General features: G+C 37.6%; 1 protein-coding gene across 1 annotated transcript; it reads right to left on the bottom strand.

Moving 5' to 3' along the window:
* Positions 1 to 396: 396 nt before the first annotated feature.
* On the bottom strand, positions 397 to 14,380 carry GUCA1A (guanylate cyclase activator 1A). The gene is made up of 4 exons (XM_089514420.1): positions 13,929 to 14,380; positions 4,856 to 5,005; positions 3,734 to 3,824; positions 397 to 2,101 (listed from the first exon to the last, which is right to left on the bottom strand). Exons 1-4 carry the CDS (start codon positions 14,124 to 14,126, stop codon positions 1,944 to 1,946), a joined length of 597 nt encoding a protein of 198 aa, XP_089370546.1. The 5' UTR covers positions 14,127 to 14,380; the 3' UTR covers positions 397 to 1,943.
* Between the last annotated feature and the right edge of the window lie 4,356 nt (positions 14,381 to 18,736).

The following is an 18,736-nucleotide window of genomic DNA, read 5'->3' as shown; positions in this document are numbered from 1 at the left end:
GGGTGCAGCGCCCTGATGCTGGTCACCCTAACTCTGCCCCCATGGTGTCATTTTGGTGTGTGCAGGTCCACATGGCATGTTCCATCATGATGTACCTCCGGCGCTGCATCCACATGATGCAGCACTGAAGGGGCATTATAAAGCTGCACCGCAGCAGCTATGGTGCCCCTTGGAGGGAGCAAAAAGGAGCTGCTTTTTGTGGCTCCTTTTTGCACTCTCCAGAGGCCAGATTGGGGCCGCAGCATGAGGTTGCCATGGCCCCAATCTGGCCAGTAAAGGGGTGGCTGCATGCCCCTCAGTTAACAAAGTAGATGTGTTCCTAAGCATTACCATTTGCTACAACAAATTACTGAATAAAATCATTTTTCCCCTTGAAAAAAACAAAAACAAAAAGGCAGAAATAACATGGAAAGAATAGGGATAGGTGTCTACACAACAAAAAAGAAGAGCTGTTCAACATGTTTCAGCAAACTTTTTATCCAAAGCTAACGATAGTCACATGTGCTATAAAACTACCAGTTCACAAAAGCCTTAAACTAAAACATTTTGAACTTGCTGGAGACCATTTGAATGCTTCTTCCAAAATGTATTTGGTCTTAAGATTTCCATTTTTAATGGCCAAATTTATAGATATATACTCCAGTAACATGCTTGGGGAGCTGGTGAGACAGGCTTATCTACTCTCCTCTTTTCTATTTTTTTCTGTTCATATATGCTCAGTAAAGAATGCTGGAGCAGCTGCTGTTTACCTTGCCTGTTGTAGGCAAATGCACCCAGCCACAGTAGGATCAGCTGGAGCAGAATCTTGTTCTTTCCCAGCTCAACTTTTATTGCATTGTATGCTGCAGACATGCTGTGCCACCCAACAACAAAAGTCTATGTATTCCAGCTCTTTTTTGCCACCCTTCACATGCCAGCAATGTTTGAAAAAAAATCCCAAAACAAAATAAACCTTCCAGCAAAACAGAGGAGGAAAGAGAAGCTGGGCAGGTGTGAAGACTGTCAAAAGGAGCTTTTCGCAAGAGGCTTTGTTAACTGAAGTATGTCTGCTGAAGTATACATTTTCAACTCCAAATTTTTTATTACTGCAAATTTTTGTGACAGGTGAATGTTAATTTCTGTGAAATATCACAGCTTGCAAATTCTTACTTTACCTAACACAAATTATTCTATTCAATATAGTATACAAATTATTTTGGTTTCCTAATCTTTATATTGTGTGCTTAAATTGTATTTTCCAAGCTGCCACTTGCCAAAGACAGCTGCACTATTGTTCTTTGAAGTATTACATTGGTTATCTATATATACTTCACACACAGAGAGACTCTTTAAAAGACTATGCCACAGACCTTAGATCAATTTACATCAATGAGTCTTTGACACCTGACTTTGTGGAACCAAAGTCAGGCTGTCAGGAACTAGTTGGAGATAATATTGGGGTGTAATCCATAGCTATCAAGGAGAGCTGGTGTGTGAGCATTTTGTAAATATTTTACTTTTCAGTCCACTGTGATCTTACTCCTTGTACTCCTCACCAGAATCAGCAACATTCAGAAGCAGTCACGATGGCACAGGGATTCTTGTGGCACCATTCAAAACATTCCCTCAAACTGACTTCCCCCACTAACACTGCTTTTTGAGGAACTTGGCAGGTAAGCATCTCCTTTTCTTTCCACATAATTCCCTCTAGAGTCTAGCAGAAGCCCAAGACACTGTCTTTACTTCTCGTGCCTTAAAGAAGTGTCAGCAACAACCATCATTCATTGTGTTCACAAGAGACAATGATTCCAATAAAAGGTTGTGCTTATTTTCTATAGTCTGGTATCCTAAAACACCTGTTCAATTTGTTTCCCTGATTTTTAAAAATGTATTATTGTGTTTTATTTAAATTTCTTTTTCTTTAAAAAACAAAAATGCATGTTTAAACAACAACAACAAATGGTCTATTCAGCTGCCTCTGCCTTCCCTCCTTCATCAGGATTCTTCCCATCATTCTGGATCATTCGAACAATGTGAGTCAGGTCCAGGCTACGAGTAAGGATCTCAAGTAGAACCTCATCTTTCTGTACACCGTCCATGAACTCCTCCAGAGACAGCTCACCTACAGAAACACATAAAAGGATTTGGTTCCTACAGAGCCTAAAGTAACAAGAAGTATTTGGTTTAATGAGTAATCCAGGACATGGATATCCAATTATCTATTTCTAAGTTAGGATTGAACAACTTGTGGTCCTCAAATGTTATAGGACTGCAGTGCCCTTCAGCCCTAGCCAGTAAAGCCACTGGTAAAAGGTGATGGGAGTTGTAGTCCAACAACACTTGGAGGGCCATAAGTTGTCCATGTCTATTCTATATCTTGTGTACCATTTCTGGCAAACTCTGACCATGTTTTTCAAAAAGCTAAAAGATTGTATTTAGCATCCAAAGAACAGGGAATCCAAGTATTCAGGACAGGAATCATGCAACCCTCTAGATGTTGTTGGACTGCAAGCCCATCAGCCTTAACCAGAATAGCTAATGATGAAAAATGCTTAGAACATGGGGTAAACATTGCACATCCTTTCACTAGTTCTTTATCATGGGATATCAAAATTATACCCATTTAGAAAGAAATTACACACTAAATGTTGGCAAATACTGATAATACTTCCCTGTATCATATGATATGGACATGTTCAGTGGCTATCCCCTTTTTGGTTGGATATATTACAAAGCAGTTTTGTACTAGAAAAATGTTAGATATTTATAGATACACATATTCTTTCAAGTTATATCCCTGTGACATGGAATTTAACTAATGCTCCATTTGACCATTAGTTGGCTCCTGTAAACTTTGTCAAAAGGTTCATAATCCAGAGCTGAAAGATAAATATTTTCCATCTATTGTTCAATGGACAGAAAATCAGACTGCTACTCATGAATATGTATTATATAAATACCAACTTCAAGAAAACATGTTTTTGAGAACATGGTCAGATTACATCTTCATATACTATGTAATCCTTCCTTCCTTCCTTCCTTCCTTCCTTCCTTCCTTCCTTCCTTCCTTCCTTCCTTCCTTCCTTCTTGTAATCATATACTTATAAAAACATAATTAAAAATGTGACAAGATGTCACACTGACTGATCTACCTAAATATTTCTTCAACTTATCCAGTTTGAATTATTGGTTTTCTTCCCTTAAAGCTCTGTGTTTACCTTCCTCTACCCATCTGAATTCTCTTCTTCACATTTTAATGAATCCTGATAAAGTTACTACTGATTATGTGAAATGCCTTCAGGATAGATGGATGTTTTTCTCTGAGGATCTGTGCCTTTTCCTGTTGACTTGCTGGCTATTTTCTGTCATTAATAAACATTTTCTTGCACATCTCAGGACCAACTTAGAGTTGGAGCAAAAGGGGGGTGGGGGCGAAAGTAAAAGAAAATTTGAGAGTTTTGAGGGAAGTGAGATAATCTCAAAGTTTGTAAAGATAAGCTAAAATGGTTAGACCAAACCCACATACTTCGTGAAAATTAAGATGGCTGTTGGTCCACATGAAAAGAAGTGGGATGGCACTTTGCCAATGTACTGATCTTAGTAGCTAACATCAGCAGTCATTCCTCAGGTGCTGGATTTCCTCTACAACGCAGTGGTGTCATTTTGAAACCTTCGTATTAACTTCCATGATGGAATATAAACAACCATATTTTGGGAATACTAATTTAATATAACATCTCAGAGTTATCCTTACCATCTCCATTTATATCGATTTTATCAAACACCATGTTTGTGAATTCCTCAGCCGACATTATTTCATTGCATGGATTAATGGTCCGAATTGCCTGCAGGAAATAAAGATGGAGAACATTCAATGTGTACATGTTTCAGAATGATGCATCTGTGAACCGTATAGGAAACAAAAGACTTCTTTTCTGAAGCATGAATCAACAAATTCTTAGGTTTCCCAACTGAAAATTTCTGATTCTAAAATTGATGAAAAAAAATCAGGGCAGAGTATGCTACACCAGAGTTCATAAGGTTCCATCAAAGTTTTTTCAATGTTTTTGATTCTAAATTCTCTTTCGTTTTGAACAGAGATTGTGGACTCAACCCCCTAAAAATGTCATAATTGTATTGAGAGTATCTACCTTTGGTGGGAATTGGGAATAGCTGTAGAGAGTAAATAATTGTGTATAGCCATCTCCTAATCTCAGTTGCAGAATCCCAGCAATCCACCTCCTATAGTGCACTAACAAGATTCTGGCCACAGTGTGGGACTGAGACATAATGGCCAGATTCCTGTTAATGACAAGTGTAGATTGTACATATGTATGTTTGCTTTTTAATCACATGCAAAGTACTATACTGTAGCCCTTATTGAAACACTCAAACCCTATAATGGGCCACTACAGCTGCTTACCAGTGGGAAGGGGAACAAATGGGGAGGCAATTCAACAGAAGTAGGGAAGGGATAAGAAGGTACACTCGAACTATGAGCACATTTCCATTTCCTTGCTCCTCTGAGCAGAGCCAAGCCAGCTCATTAACAACTGGATTGTCTTCTGGCTCTCCCCACTCCCCAAAATTAAGTTGCAGCCACTGCCATTATTGAGGTTTCACAGCTGTGATGGTGGTAAGATTTGGATAGGGTTCAAAAGAAGACATGAGCAGGGGATGGACATGGAAGGGCATGGGATCCATGTTCTGCTTCCTTGATGTAGGATATCAGTCATAATATGGAACTGAAAGGCTAAAATACTTTCTGAATATCATGTATAAAAAGCTGAAAGGCAGTTTCCTCAAAGGCTCTTTCAGTTATATCTCCCAACTGCATAGCAACTGGCTAAGAAAGATACTGATGAAAATAACCCACCTTAATAATGTTTAGTAACTCATCTCTGTCAATACATCCATTACCATCCTCATCATAGAGTTTGAAGTACCACCTCAGTTTCTGCTCCACTTTCCCCTTCAGGACCAAGCTTAGAGCTGCTACATACTCCATAAAGTCAATGTAACCATCCTGTTGAAACAGAAAAAGCAGCATTTCAGAGGCATGAGGGAGCCACAATTACACTTACTGAATATCTACCTTGCAACAACCACAGGTATGTCTTCAATGCATGGGGGCATAGAAAATATAAACATCTATTTTTACAGACCTTTTCAGTGGGGTTCATCAAATCCAGTTGCATTTGCCAGAATACATTCTTGGAGACTTTAACACAAACAACTAATCTGCAATGGTGGTACAATGAGAATGAAATCATATGTCCATCTGTGATGTCTCACAGATCACAAAAATCAGTCTCAGCTGCTCTTATGAATCAGCATTCCAGTGTCCTCTTTCCTTCCTACTTCTTTTTTCATAGGAAGAAAAATTAAGTGGGCTGTATAAGCTCATTGACTGTATTTTCTTTATTTACAAGATCCTCAAATCACAGTCAATATAAGTATACACAGGAAACTAATGTTTGTTTGTTTGTTTTTAAATGGACACAAGGCTACCAGGGCTATCCTATATGTGTCTACTCACAACTAAGTCCCACTGAATTAAAAAATGTGGTTCATAGGATACATTTGGTTTCAACTGAAATACTTCTAATGATGGTAAGTAGTATCTTTCTGTACAGTCGTGACAGAACATAAGCTCAGGCAGGTGTATACAGGTAGAGCAATTATTAGAATCTAATGAATGTGACTTTTAAATTAGACACTTTACTAAAACCGTTGTATGGATCTTTGAAATGAAAAGAGGAATCGTAGGCAATAGCCAAAATTTAACAAGTGGTTATTTGGGTTTTTTTTATTTTGTTTTTGTTTTGTTTTATGTTACACAAACACAAATTGTATGGATCACAAAGATTTATTACTGATATTATTTGGGATAATGATCCTCAAACAAGGAAATTATATACAAAGGAAGACTAGAAATACAAACCATAGAACTGAATTTAGTTATTTTATGTATGTTGTTCTTGTTTTATATTTGGTGTTTGTCAAGTATATAATAGTTTAGCTATCTTTATATACATGTTTTCAAAATTTAATAAAATTTATATTAAAAAACCCTGTGGAACTGAATTATATTCACAAATTCCAATCCTTTGGCAAAGGTATGAAAAAAGACAATAGCTTCATTGCACACTACATATATTATTACTAGAGTCCTCCCTATTGCACATGTAAGAAAAGGAGTCCTCTCAGAGAATAAACAGATATATTGCTTATTTGGTTAAACCATGTTTTTCTTGTCTAGCTTTGTCCTTACGATTTCACGTTGAGTTTTGATTTTTATCTTTGTCCTTGCATTTCATTTCAATTTTGGGGGCGTTATATCTTTAGCTCTTGTTGCCATGTAACCTGAAGAGATTTGTGTCTTAGCCAGGACTTTCAAGGCGGTTTTAAAGAAGATAGATATTAGGATTAATGTCTATTTGCATACAGGGGAAACAGATATACATGTGGCATGTGCATGTGCTCAATATTCAATATACAAACCATGCCTATGTTTACACTAAAACTAAAGTATACTTATAACACTCTCACCTCTATGTTTCAAATATAAAATAACAAAATCTAAAAGCAGACAGAGCTCCTGCATCAACTCAACCTGTTGACCTTAAATTCAAAAATAGCTAATCTGATTTCTTCTACAGATGGTTTATTCCAAAACCAGATTAGGTTTTAACAATGTTGAAACCAATTACTGCTCTGGATATCCTGTATGTTGACTTAGTTATCAGGGTTAAGAATCAAAGAAACATTAAGATAGTCTCATGTACTCAAGAGCAGTTTCAAATTGTGTGGTTCAAGCACTAGTCCTGCATGCCACCTAGCAAACTTTATTTGCAGTGGAAGATATTTCGGAGTAAGGGGTTGGGAATGAAGCCAAGCACAAACTTTGCCTGTGTTTAAACAGCTCTCTGAATTCCAATGCAAAATTTTATTTAGGTCCCCTCCTTGTTTGGCTGGCATGTCATTTACATTTTTTCATGGGGGGCTAAAACATAAATGAAACATGCATCAACAGGAACCTAAGGCTGCATTTCTTCCTTGGAATTAAATACCATTAAAATCTATTATCATGATTATGCTCTATTTTGGAAGAAAGGTAGGATGTACCTTAAGAAAAGTAAATATAGAAATAAATTTTAAATATATATTTCTGTATCTAATATGTGTGTTACTCGTGCTTTTCAAAACCTATCCCTACCTTTATTCCTATTATTATCATTACTACTACTACTACTACTACTACTATAAGTTGAGTACCCCTTATCCAGAATTCCAAAATCCAAAATGGTCTACATTCAGTAGCTGGCTGAGATAGTGACACCTTTGCTTTCTGATGGTTAAATGTACACAGACATTTTTCATGTACAAAATTATTAAAATATTATTTATAATATTATCTTGAGGCTATGTTTAAAAGGTGTATACAAAACATAAATGAATGTCATGTTTAGATGTGGGTTCCATCTCCAAGATATCTCATTATGCAAATATTCCAAAGTACAAAAAATAAAAATTATATATATATATGTGTGTGTGTGTGTGTGTGTGTGTGTGGTCCCAAGCATTTTGGACATGAGAGACTCAACCTGTTTTATTACATTTGATCTTGAAATGCTTGTTCAGAAACTACTTTACCTGAGATTTTTGTTATGGCCAGATCCTTAGAAGCTTAAAAGATCTGCCAACTCTAAATGTGAATGGCAAAGCTGATGATTAGTCCCTTGATGTCAAAGGGCAAAGATTTATTTCCTCTGTGAATTCCATGGTGAAACTCGTCCAGGCAATGAAATAATTAAACTATTGTGTGTTGTAGTGGAAGAACAGTGTAAAAGTTGAATTGCAAGGAAGAAACAGTGGGCAGGTGTCACTGTATGAAGAAGTATTCATACTGAGGGAGTGGTTATCTGGTGTCAGTTATGATTAAGTCAGACGTAAGAACGGAAAACAAATTATGATCAGTTTTATAACACTGATCACCAATAGTTTCTCTCAAAACAATCAGACCATTCAGGGCTTTGAGTGAATGGTAAGGATTCACAGGCACATCCTGGGGAAATGCTGAATGCAAGTTAATAGGTTCTGATGGACGTTCGGTTATTGTTACAATATAATAATTTCCTTAATATCTTAAATCCTAGGAGATTTTTAAATTAATGAAGACCATAGTAGTTAAAGCAGCAAAGATCCTAGAATCATAGAACTGGAAGAAACCACAAGAGCCATCCAGCAAAAAACAAGCTTGCTCCATCCTCAATGTGACACCCCTTCCAATACTTAAAGAGAACTATCATATCACCTCTTAACTGTCTCTTCTCCAGGCTAACCATACCTAGCTCCCTAAGCCTTTCCTCATAAGGCATGGTTTCCAGACCCTTCACCATTTTAGCTGCCCTCCTTTGGACACACTCCAGCTTGTCAACATCCTTTTTGAACTGTGGTGTCCAAAACTGGACACAGTATTCCAGGTGAGGCCTGACCAAAGCAGAATAGAGTGGCACTATTACTTCCCTTGATTTAAACTTTACACTTCTATTGTTGCACCCTAAAATTGTATTGGCCTTTTTAGCTGCCACATTACACTATTGACTCATGTTCAACTTGTGGTCTACTAGGACTCCTAGATCCCTTTCAAACATAGATGTTTATCACACTATGCTCTTAAAGAGGTACTATTCCAGTGTGACTCCTCTAGCTGCCTCCTGTTGCATGCTGGGATTGGCAGTTTTAAGGAGGGGTATTTAGAATTCTCAGGCAGAGAAGTTCAGCTCCTTAAAACTGCCAATCCCAGCATGCAACAGGAGGCTGCTAGAGGAGTCACACTGGAATAGTACCTCTTTAAGAGCATAGTGTGATAAACATCATAGTCTCATTCAGGTGTCTCCCATCCTACATTTCTGCATTTCATTTGTATGCCCGAAGTGCAGTACCTTACATTTCTCCACATTGAAATTCATTTTGTTAGCTTTGGCCCAGCTTTCTAATCTATTTAGGTCATTTTGAATTTTCATCCTGTCCTCTTAGCTATTCTTCCTAATTTTGTGTCATCTGCAAATTTGCTAAGCATGCCTCCTATTCTTTCATCCAAATCATTGCTAAAGATGTTGAATAGCAAGATGAAGTAGTCTTACGCTTATACTTGTGCTAAATAAGAAATGGATGATATGTATGATTTATAGTTCATCAGACTAATAAATTATTGTTTCAGTCTCAAATATAGATATGTCCCATTGAACTTTTTAATTTGCCTCTATGTGAATAATAGCTATTGTAGGCTATATTTCAGAAGACAATAACAAAACATCCCTGAATATCCCCCCCCCCCCGAAACCACTATGAAATTCATGAGTTGCCATAAGTGGACAGGTGACTTGAAGGCACATGTACATACAAATATGCTTAGAAGCATGAAGCACATAGGTCATTGATTTGGCCTGTGATCATGCAAGGCCAAGCCCAAGCACCACTGTGAACATTCTTATTTAGCCTGTTATGTGTATCAGTAGCTGTGTCTTGGCTTACAAATATAATGGATGTTTGGGTGGACAGTATATAATGGATGCTTTGACTAACTAACGCTATGAATTACATAATCGAGCATATTGAATTCAGCACATAAACAAACACTTAGATGTGTAAGGAGAAATGGACAGGGAAATTGTGAATTATTGTAATTTATGTCCACTCTCTAGGTGCTCTTGTTAGTAACAGAGACTATTATCAGAATAAGCCAAAATATAATACTGATACATATTTAATGTTTACTGTTACCTGCCCTTGAGTTGGGCTCTACTCATGGTGACCCTGTGGATGAGATATCTTCAACACTCCCTATCCTCAACTGCTCTGATCAGATTTGCTATAGTCTACAAAGTACATTCTGATTTTCTTTTAGAATTTCATGGTTCACTCCATTAACCATCATATGTTTTCAGCATGGTCACTAGTGCCTCTTCTTTTCCTGAACCTTACTTGCATGTCTGGGATTTCTGTTTATATATGTGATTGGAGTCTGTGCTGCATAATTTTGATTGTGTGGGATATTACTGTTATGTTCTTGTAGTTGCTGCAGTTTTTTGTGTCTCCTTTTTTGTGGATTGGGATGTATATTGATCTCCAGTCTGCTGGCCATCTTTTTGTGTTCCATATTTGTTGGCATATTTTAGTTATCACTAGAGTTGATTTCATCTATGTGGATTTTAGCAATTCTATTGGAATATCATCTGTTCCTGGTGACTTGTTTTTCCTAGTACCTCTTATTGCAGCTTCCACATTGCTGTCTAATATTTGGAGTTCATCTTTATACAGTTCTTCATTTCATGTGTTGTATATTTGTTCTTCTCTTAGTATACATTCTCTTAGTACACATTCAATGTATACTAAGATTTAAAAGTTGTCATTTTTCGTTTTAATGCAAATGTTATGCTGGGTATGTAAGAACTCACGAAAGGGGAAATACTTCTGTCAATTAATAAATCTACTATAGTCAAACAGATATTTCTGAAATGGTTTTAAAAGATGATTAAATAGAAATAGCATCATGTGGGCCCTATTTATGATATTTTTTTACAGGACTAAATTCAATTGGTATACCCATAAGAGTTCACCCATTGAATCAAGTGATAAATGGTAAATCAACATTTGTGTGAATCACACCTATTTGATCAGCCTACTCTAAGTGTTACTAGCAACTGGATTTTTACTGTACTTACTGATATAGTTTTCCTATGGTTGCCTTTGATGTGTATAAACTATGCATTTATTGGAAAGGGTGCACTTTTAAATCAGTAGTTGTCCTTGCCTAAGAAAACACTATGATATTTATGGGGTTACCATAAGTCAACGGGTGACTTGAAGACACACACACCTCTGGATAACCTCTTTTTCAGCCATAAGTTGAAAATGACTTGAAGGCACACAACAACAACAACAACAACAATGCAGAGTTCTGTTAAATCTGACAACTGGTCTATTGCTTCTGATGACAGTTTTTTTTTTTGGGGGGGGGGGCAGGTTTCAGCCAGCAATATCACCACCTGAAATCTGCACTAAAATACCCACAGATAGTTTGTTATTGTTGTGTCTTCAAATCATTTCCATCTTATGGTTACCCTAAGGAGAACCGATCATGGGGTTTTCTTAACAAGATTGGTTCAGAAGAGGTTTGCCATTGCCCTCCCCTGAGGCTGAGAGTATGTGACTTGCTCAAGGTCACCCAATGGGTCTCCAGAGTCATACCATTAAACCAAGCTGGCTGAAGATAACATTCCCTCTAAAAACAGGAAATTTTCACTGTGAAGCTCATGGGTCCATACTCAATTTCTAAACTAACTACAGGAGCACAATAGGCTAACTGTATATGTGTGTAAAAATGTCCAGTTGTCTTTCAGAATTTAGTAGTGTAACAAAATAATTAGTTCTCTTGAAGACCAGCTGTGATCCATACCTCCATATTTACTGAATAATAAGTCTAGAAATGTTAGTCAAAAAATCGACCCAAAAAACCTGGGTCGACTTATCCATGGGTCAATGTAAGTACTGTACTTTAACTCTTTTCAAAAAGGGAACCATGCCCTGGTGAAAGGTGAGAACTTAATCTCATCTTGGAGCACCTAAAACAAGTATCAATCCTTTCTACTACCTCAACTATCCAGCCTTTAAGGTGAACACAAACAGTCATGCCTGTCAGAAATTTTAAAGATCTTTAGCATCATTTTCCTTTGCTTCATCCTTTACATCCTTTGTTACATGCTGCTAAGTTTTACCTCCAACTTATCCACGGGACATATCAAAATCCATAATTTTAGCCCCCAAACCTGCCCTCAACTTATACATGAGGTTGACTTATAGTCGAGTATATACAGTAGACGTCACTTCTTTAGCTCAATATATTTTTATTAATTCATTTTCATGTTATCTGTAATTGACCAGTGCAAGAACTACACTAAAAATAATGGATTTAAACTAGAAACTCGTTGAAAAGATTTTGAGATAGTTCCGTCTGGACAATCAAAGGTATATCAAAGTAAACCATTCTAGTACAAAGCTGATGGGAGAATAAAGCTGGGACTGCTCAGGTCCAAATTTATACTCTTTTTACTTGAGAGCAGAATTTGCTTCTACAATCCTGTGTCTAGAAAATAATCCTTACAGCTGTCTTTGTCCTAAAAGACCCTTACAGGGTTCTGAATCTGGCTCACTACCCCCTACACAGTGTGAAGTAATCTTAAACAGGTTAATGAAGGCATAAAATCAGAATGCTACGTGCTCCTAAACATATCACAGATGAAAATCAGGACATATGCCACCAAGCAGCATCAGAGTATGGTCAAGATGGCCAAAGTGATTGAGGAAGAACACACAAGCTAGGAGATACTGCAGCAGTTTGCTTTTGTCTGAACCTACTAGGAAGGGCAGGATCACCCTCTCTTCTCCTCTTTGCTGAATTAACTAAGTGCAAAATATTTTTGCACTTCGAATTCAGTTTGCTGCAGTTGAAGTAAGCTGAGTACAAAGGCCTGTTACAGACTGCCAAAATAAAGCTGCTTCGGGTCTCTTTGGAGGTATGCTATTTAAATGATGCATGGGTCCTAAGAGTCCGGAGGTAGCGCCAAAGCCACATTCCATTCCTAAACACTGGAGTGCAGCTTTGGTGCAGCTTCCAGATTCTTAGGATACATGCATTATTTAAATAGCATACCTCCAAAGAGACCTGAAGCAGCTTTATTTTGGCAGTCTGTAACAGGCCAAAGAAAGGTGGGATGTGGAAGGAGGAGAGGGAAATGGGGACATTTTAAAAATAGATGGAAAAGTGGGACAACTTTTTTAATTGTTAATTTTAATTAATTGTGACTGTCAAATCAGGACAGTTGGGAGGCATGGTACTATAGCAATATAGACCACAAGATAGCAGTAACTAACACTTGAGCCCCTTAGAAATTTCTAAGTTCATTTAACTAGGACAGCCATTGTGACTGGTTTGAGCATTGGACTATGACTCTGGAGACCAGGATTCGAATCCCAGCTTGACCATGGAAACCCACTTGGTGATCTTAAGCAAGTCACAATCATTCAGCCCCAGGAAATGACAATGGCAAACCCTCTCTGAAGAAACTTGCCAAGAAAATCTTATGATAGATTCACCTTAAGGTTGCCATAAGTAAAAAATGACTTGAAGCCACACAACAACAAACACAAATATTTACACTTGTCACAAGAAGCACTGCATAATCAGAATATTCTTATACAGTATCAACTAAAGCAGAAAAAATTAACTGAAGAATGTATAGTTTCAGTATTTTGCAAACGAAAGTGATTTGTGTTCATATGCAAAAGATTTTTATGCAAGTAATAAGAAATCCTGATGCATACAATGAAACAAAATCAAATGACTAAGAATAAAAACTAAAGCATGATGCCCTAATGTATTGCAGTATATGTGTTATAGGATTCCATTTTTCTCTGTTTGCTGAGCAGATCTGAACAGAAAACTTGGGGAATAGCTGGCTTATTCCATTTGAGCGCTATCTATTAAACAGTAAAGTTAAATGATCAAGCTAACCATTGTAAGCAAAATATTTCTGAAAAGATGCACTTTGATTTACATTTAGAGCACATTATCAAGGATAGTAATTTAGAACAGAACAATAAAAGGGTATGTGCAATTCAAAATCAGCAACTCTGAGTGAAACAGAGATAACTCATTTTCACAGATATAAATGTTTATCATGCCAAGTAGAAAATACAAAGAAAAGCAGAAGAAAAGAAAAAAGAAAAGAAAATGTTATAAGGAAAGTAAATGTTATAAAGAAAATACAAAGAAAAAAAGAACCAGCAGTTTTTATTTCACAGGTCTTTCTATTATAAATTTATATAAGATAATATTTAAGCACAGACACAGTAAAATGCCTTCATCCATTTTGAATGCTCACCTTATTAAAGTCGAATGTTTCAAACATTTGCTCAATGTATTCATTTGATGCTGGTGTAAGGTTTTTCAATCCAAAAAACTGCTTGAACTCATGCAAGGTAAGTTGTCCTGAGGGACATTCCGTCATGAACTTCTTGTACCATTGGTGGCACTCTGTAGCACTCAGTTCCTCAACGGATTTTCCATCCATGTTCCCCATTTTAAAGCGAAGGAGGTGGGCCTGTTTCTCAAAAACAGTGGAGCCCTTCAGTAAGTTTTCCCTTCTTTTGAATGAAAATGATTAGACAGTACGACCTTTACTAGCAGCAAACTTCCTAAGGCTTGACCATGTATAAGGAAAAGCTGGCAAAAGGCTTTCAGAGAAAATATCTCCCACACTCACTGAGGTTTAAAATGGCAAAAGCCTGTTCAAAGAAGTTCTCGATGTTTTAAGTACTCACTAAATCCTTCTCCAGCCAATGAGAAAAGAATCTTATGATGAGATCCCAAAAGGAGCATGGGAAGTTCAGGGCAAAAAATAGAAAGGTGGTATAATGGGAAAGAGTTTTCAGATTAATAGGTGTCAGGAGGAGATTAAAATGGCAAGCTTTACCTGAAGACAGCATTAAGCTTCTAATCCACTTCACTTGTGATTCCATTTGCGTAACGGACTAGAGGGTAGGGAAACATTTCTTTTGTCTTTTCCTTGTTTCCTAAAATCTCCTTGAAGAATCATAGAGTAAGAAGGGACCAAAATATTTCTGTACCGATCATCATGTGGGAAGCAAACTGATCAATTAATCAAGAAGCTTCTCAGATCAATTTACATAATCTTACACTGTGCCCTAACAACAGATCTCGTGGAAATACAAAATTCCAGCAAACCAATAGTTATGACAAATATAACATGACCCCCAAAAGTTAATAAAACAAGATAAGATCTAAACAATAAAACCGCAAGGTTAGAGGAAATCAAACAACAATCAAATGTCTATTTGAAGACACAGTGCAAAATGCTTTTAACCAAACGGGGGCAATTTTTGATGATGGCAGAAAATACCATGGGAGTCAAGTCATAGAGGAAAAATGCATTAAATAGTCCAGTCCAAATACTGCACATCCTTATGACAGACTGTTTCATGTACAGGTGAGAAGCACATCCCAGCAGTGATTAAGACTAAGGAAACTGTTATCATGTCTCATCTTCCTTAGTCTGAAGCATATGTGTTATAACCCCAATTTACCAATGCTTTGTATACCAATTCTAAAAAGCCTCACCACATCACTAAACATTAAAAGAAGAAATAAAAGTAATGTACAACAAAGAATGTTGTTGTTGTTGTTATGTGGCTTCAAGCCATTTCTGATTTATGGTAACCCTAAGGCAAACCTATCCCAGGTATTCTGGCCATGTTTCTTCAGAGAAGGTTTGCCATTGCCATCCTCTAAGGATAAGAGTATGAGACTTCAGCTAAATTATTTTACTTCCCAGTTTGGTAACTGTCTTCATTCCAGGTTATTTTTGTTCTTTAAATTACTCTGGAGGAGCCTTGACATGCCTCTGCATTGTAAAGATTTCTGGGAGTTAGAGTTTGTTGAAGAAATGAGTTTCCATATACTGTACTTTAGGAGAGTGGAGTAGTACCTCATCAAAATACAAATCCCAGGATTCTGAGGATGGAGCCATAACAATTAAAGTGGTGTGACACTATACAGGACAGCAGACACAGTTTTACCTTTCTGTCTCGAGCAATGTGAATCATTCCTCCATCCTGAGAGCAGCTTGGATCCTTCCTGATCCACTGAATAGGGATAGATGTTTAGCAGCACTGCCTCAATTGGGATATTTCAGGTAGGGAACTGGTTTTTTTGCAAACCATTGTGAGAAGATATGATTCCTTGTAGCAGCATTCCACTATATATCTTTTCACCTGAATAAATCTGCCTATTTTTTCATTATTTGCATTTCTTCAAAGGTTTTGTTCCTTATAATTTACTACCACTTTTCTTTCCCCATATGTTCTTTTTTAAAAAACTATATTTGCCTAATAAAGAGGCCATGGGCTTCAAGAGTTAGGATGACACATTCTGCTTGACCTAGTAAAGGTATTGGTGCAAAGTATACTTTGGATTTGTTTAATAATCAACACAGCTACCCTTGTTTGTTTGTTTTTCCTTCATCAATTCAGTTGCTTTTTTTCAGACTCTTTTCCCCATTTTCAGCAAGATTCACACTTTAGTGAAGATATAACCTATATGCTGAACCAGAGTAGAACATTATCAACTTCAACAGAAAACTGTATTTTTGTTCCTATCAGAGAAGATTTCACCAAGGGGATGGTGTCATTGTGCTGATACAAAACTAAGAACTAATTTTAAAAAATTTTCATAGACATTTGTGTTCCTTCATCTTTCATATTTTCCAGTAATCACCGCATCATTTCATTACTGTTATATATGCCCTCACACATATTCACTATGACATAGTAAAATGCTTTCCTAGCAATACCTCCCATTGAATGATAAACACCCAATTATTCCCCCAGAAGATCTCTTAACATATTTTGCACAATCTGATGTGGTTTAGCAGGTGAAAAGTTGTTCCCATTTCTATCAAGATGTCACTGGGTGGTCAGAGCTAAATTACACATGATGCTGCAGCGTTTCTCAACCCAAGCCTGTATCTCCAGTTGGTTCTTCAGGTTTGTCCTGTATGTTTATAGAAGCTGTGTCATAGGAAGGAGAAAATCAGATCAAGGAGACAGACGCAGTAGAGAATAGGGCAGTTCTTGGCACACTTCTATGAACTACGTTATCAGTGGATTAAGGACAAGGAGGAAACACCTAGTTAAAGCAGAGGAATTACCATGTCCACTTAGAACTCAGGACAGCCATTACGCAATTAGAGGATTTTGAGAGATTCCCTCCAATCTGCTGAGAACCCAATGTGTGTTGAAATTTAGCACTTGGTTATCCTGACCTAAGCTTGACTTTTGCTAGGAGCTACTCGGCATTTATACCCATTCAAGGATTTCCCCCTTGCTATCCCCATGGCTGCTTTTATCTTCTATTAGCTCCTTCCTACCTCGGGACCTTTCACACTACACATATAGCATTATGATCCCACTTTAACTTCCATGGTTCCCTCCTGGAGGGGTACTAGGAATTCTCAGCTAGAGAAAAATCCTGTCCAACTGTGGAATGGTTTGCAAGGCATTAATATCCTCAGAATTGAGTTTGCTTATATTCATACAAAAGATGCATTAAGTGAATGGAAGCAGTTTATAGCTACCTGGTAGCCATATGTAACTAAGCATGGAAATTGTTCTTAGGTAAATGGCCTTTCTTCGTTGTGATCATGGACAAGTGAGAAGAAAAGGATGTTTGGATGAGAAAATGCTACACTACCACACACGTAAAATAACCCTTAAGAATTTTGTTATAATGGGCACAAAATGAAAAGCTTAGACACACAAAGAGCTCAGCATCCTCCTTTTGTAAGGTGATAAAAATGGGAGGAAGCAATATTTCATCCGGTCACTTCCCCAGTAGAAGAAAAGCTCAGACATACTTCTACCTCAAGGAAGGCTTTACCATTATGCAGAGAGAGGCAGCTGCCTCAAGCAGCAGAACTGAAATGTTCTGAAAGGGCAACACATTGTTGTCTATTGCAATGGTTAGTATTTTCACTGCCAGTGTTGGGTGGACATATTTGTGAGTTTGTCTATCACCTACCAAAATAAACTGCCTGCCTTTGGATACTATTCTCTTTGATTCAAGTGATGGAATGGGGTATCATTTGCTGCTTTGTCTCAGGCAGCCAAATGCCTTGGAGTGGTTCTGTCTATTCACTTTTACCCCTACATGGGGCTCAGGCATAATGCTAAGCTCTTTCTGGGGGGCCCACAAAAATCCTGGAGCTGATCCTGCCAATTAAGTGTCTGCTTTAACAACTTCTGAATAAAAAGTACTACAAAGATGCCTAAGACAGCATAATCTATTTCTGGTGGTCCATAAACCGCTGGACAATGGAAGCACAGCATGAAGCTATGGCAATAGCCTCCCACACTATTGGTCCTGTTATATGAAAGCCCTCTCTGGGAGTTTATGATATGCTCATGTATGTTATTCACCTTTACTGCTTCATTTGCCATTTTAACACATTTCACCAGAGCACAAAAAAGTACTCAGGGTCCAGCTCCCAGAATCCCTCAGCCAACATGGCTTCTGAGTAGTAGTAAAAACATGTTTCCCAAGTTTGGTGCTTACTCTGTTACAAATCAACAGGAGGATAGTGTCCAGATGAAGATAAGCAATGCCCCCACTCTGTTGTGCTTTGGTTAGACTTTACCTGGAATACTTCGCCCAGCTCAGAGCACTATAGTTCAAAAAGGATATTAACAAGCTGGAGTGTGTCCGGGGATGGGGGGGTGGCAACCAAAATGGTGAATGGTCTGGAAAAGAAGCCCTGCGATGAACAGCTTAGAGAGCTGAATATGTTTAGCTTGGAGAAGGCTGAGAGGTGATATGATAATCATATATAAAAACCTGAAAGGATGTCACATAAAAGATGGCGCAAACCTGATTTTTGCTGCTCCAGGGAATAACTTCTTGACATCAAGAGCTGTTTGACAGTGGAACAGACCACCTCAGACAGTGATGGGCTCTCCTTCTTTGGGGGTCTTTAAACAGAGGTTGGATGGGCATCTTTTAAGAGTGCTTTATTTGTGTATTATGCATGACAAAGAATTGGAGTAGACAACCCTTGTGATCCCTTCTAACTCTATGATTCTATATTTCTATGTTTTTACTCTTTTAATGTATCCAGTG

The sequence above is a fragment of the Sceloporus occidentalis genome, unplaced genomic scaffold (assembly GCF_023333645.1).
Source record: "Sceloporus occidentalis isolate IW3139 unplaced genomic scaffold, rSceOcc1.0.p SCAF_3, whole genome shotgun sequence".
Lineage (NCBI taxonomy): Eukaryota > Metazoa > Chordata > Lepidosauria > Squamata > Phrynosomatidae > Sceloporus > Sceloporus occidentalis.
Note: the sequence above shows the minus strand (reverse complement) of the source record. Positions and strands in the feature narration are given on the sequence as shown.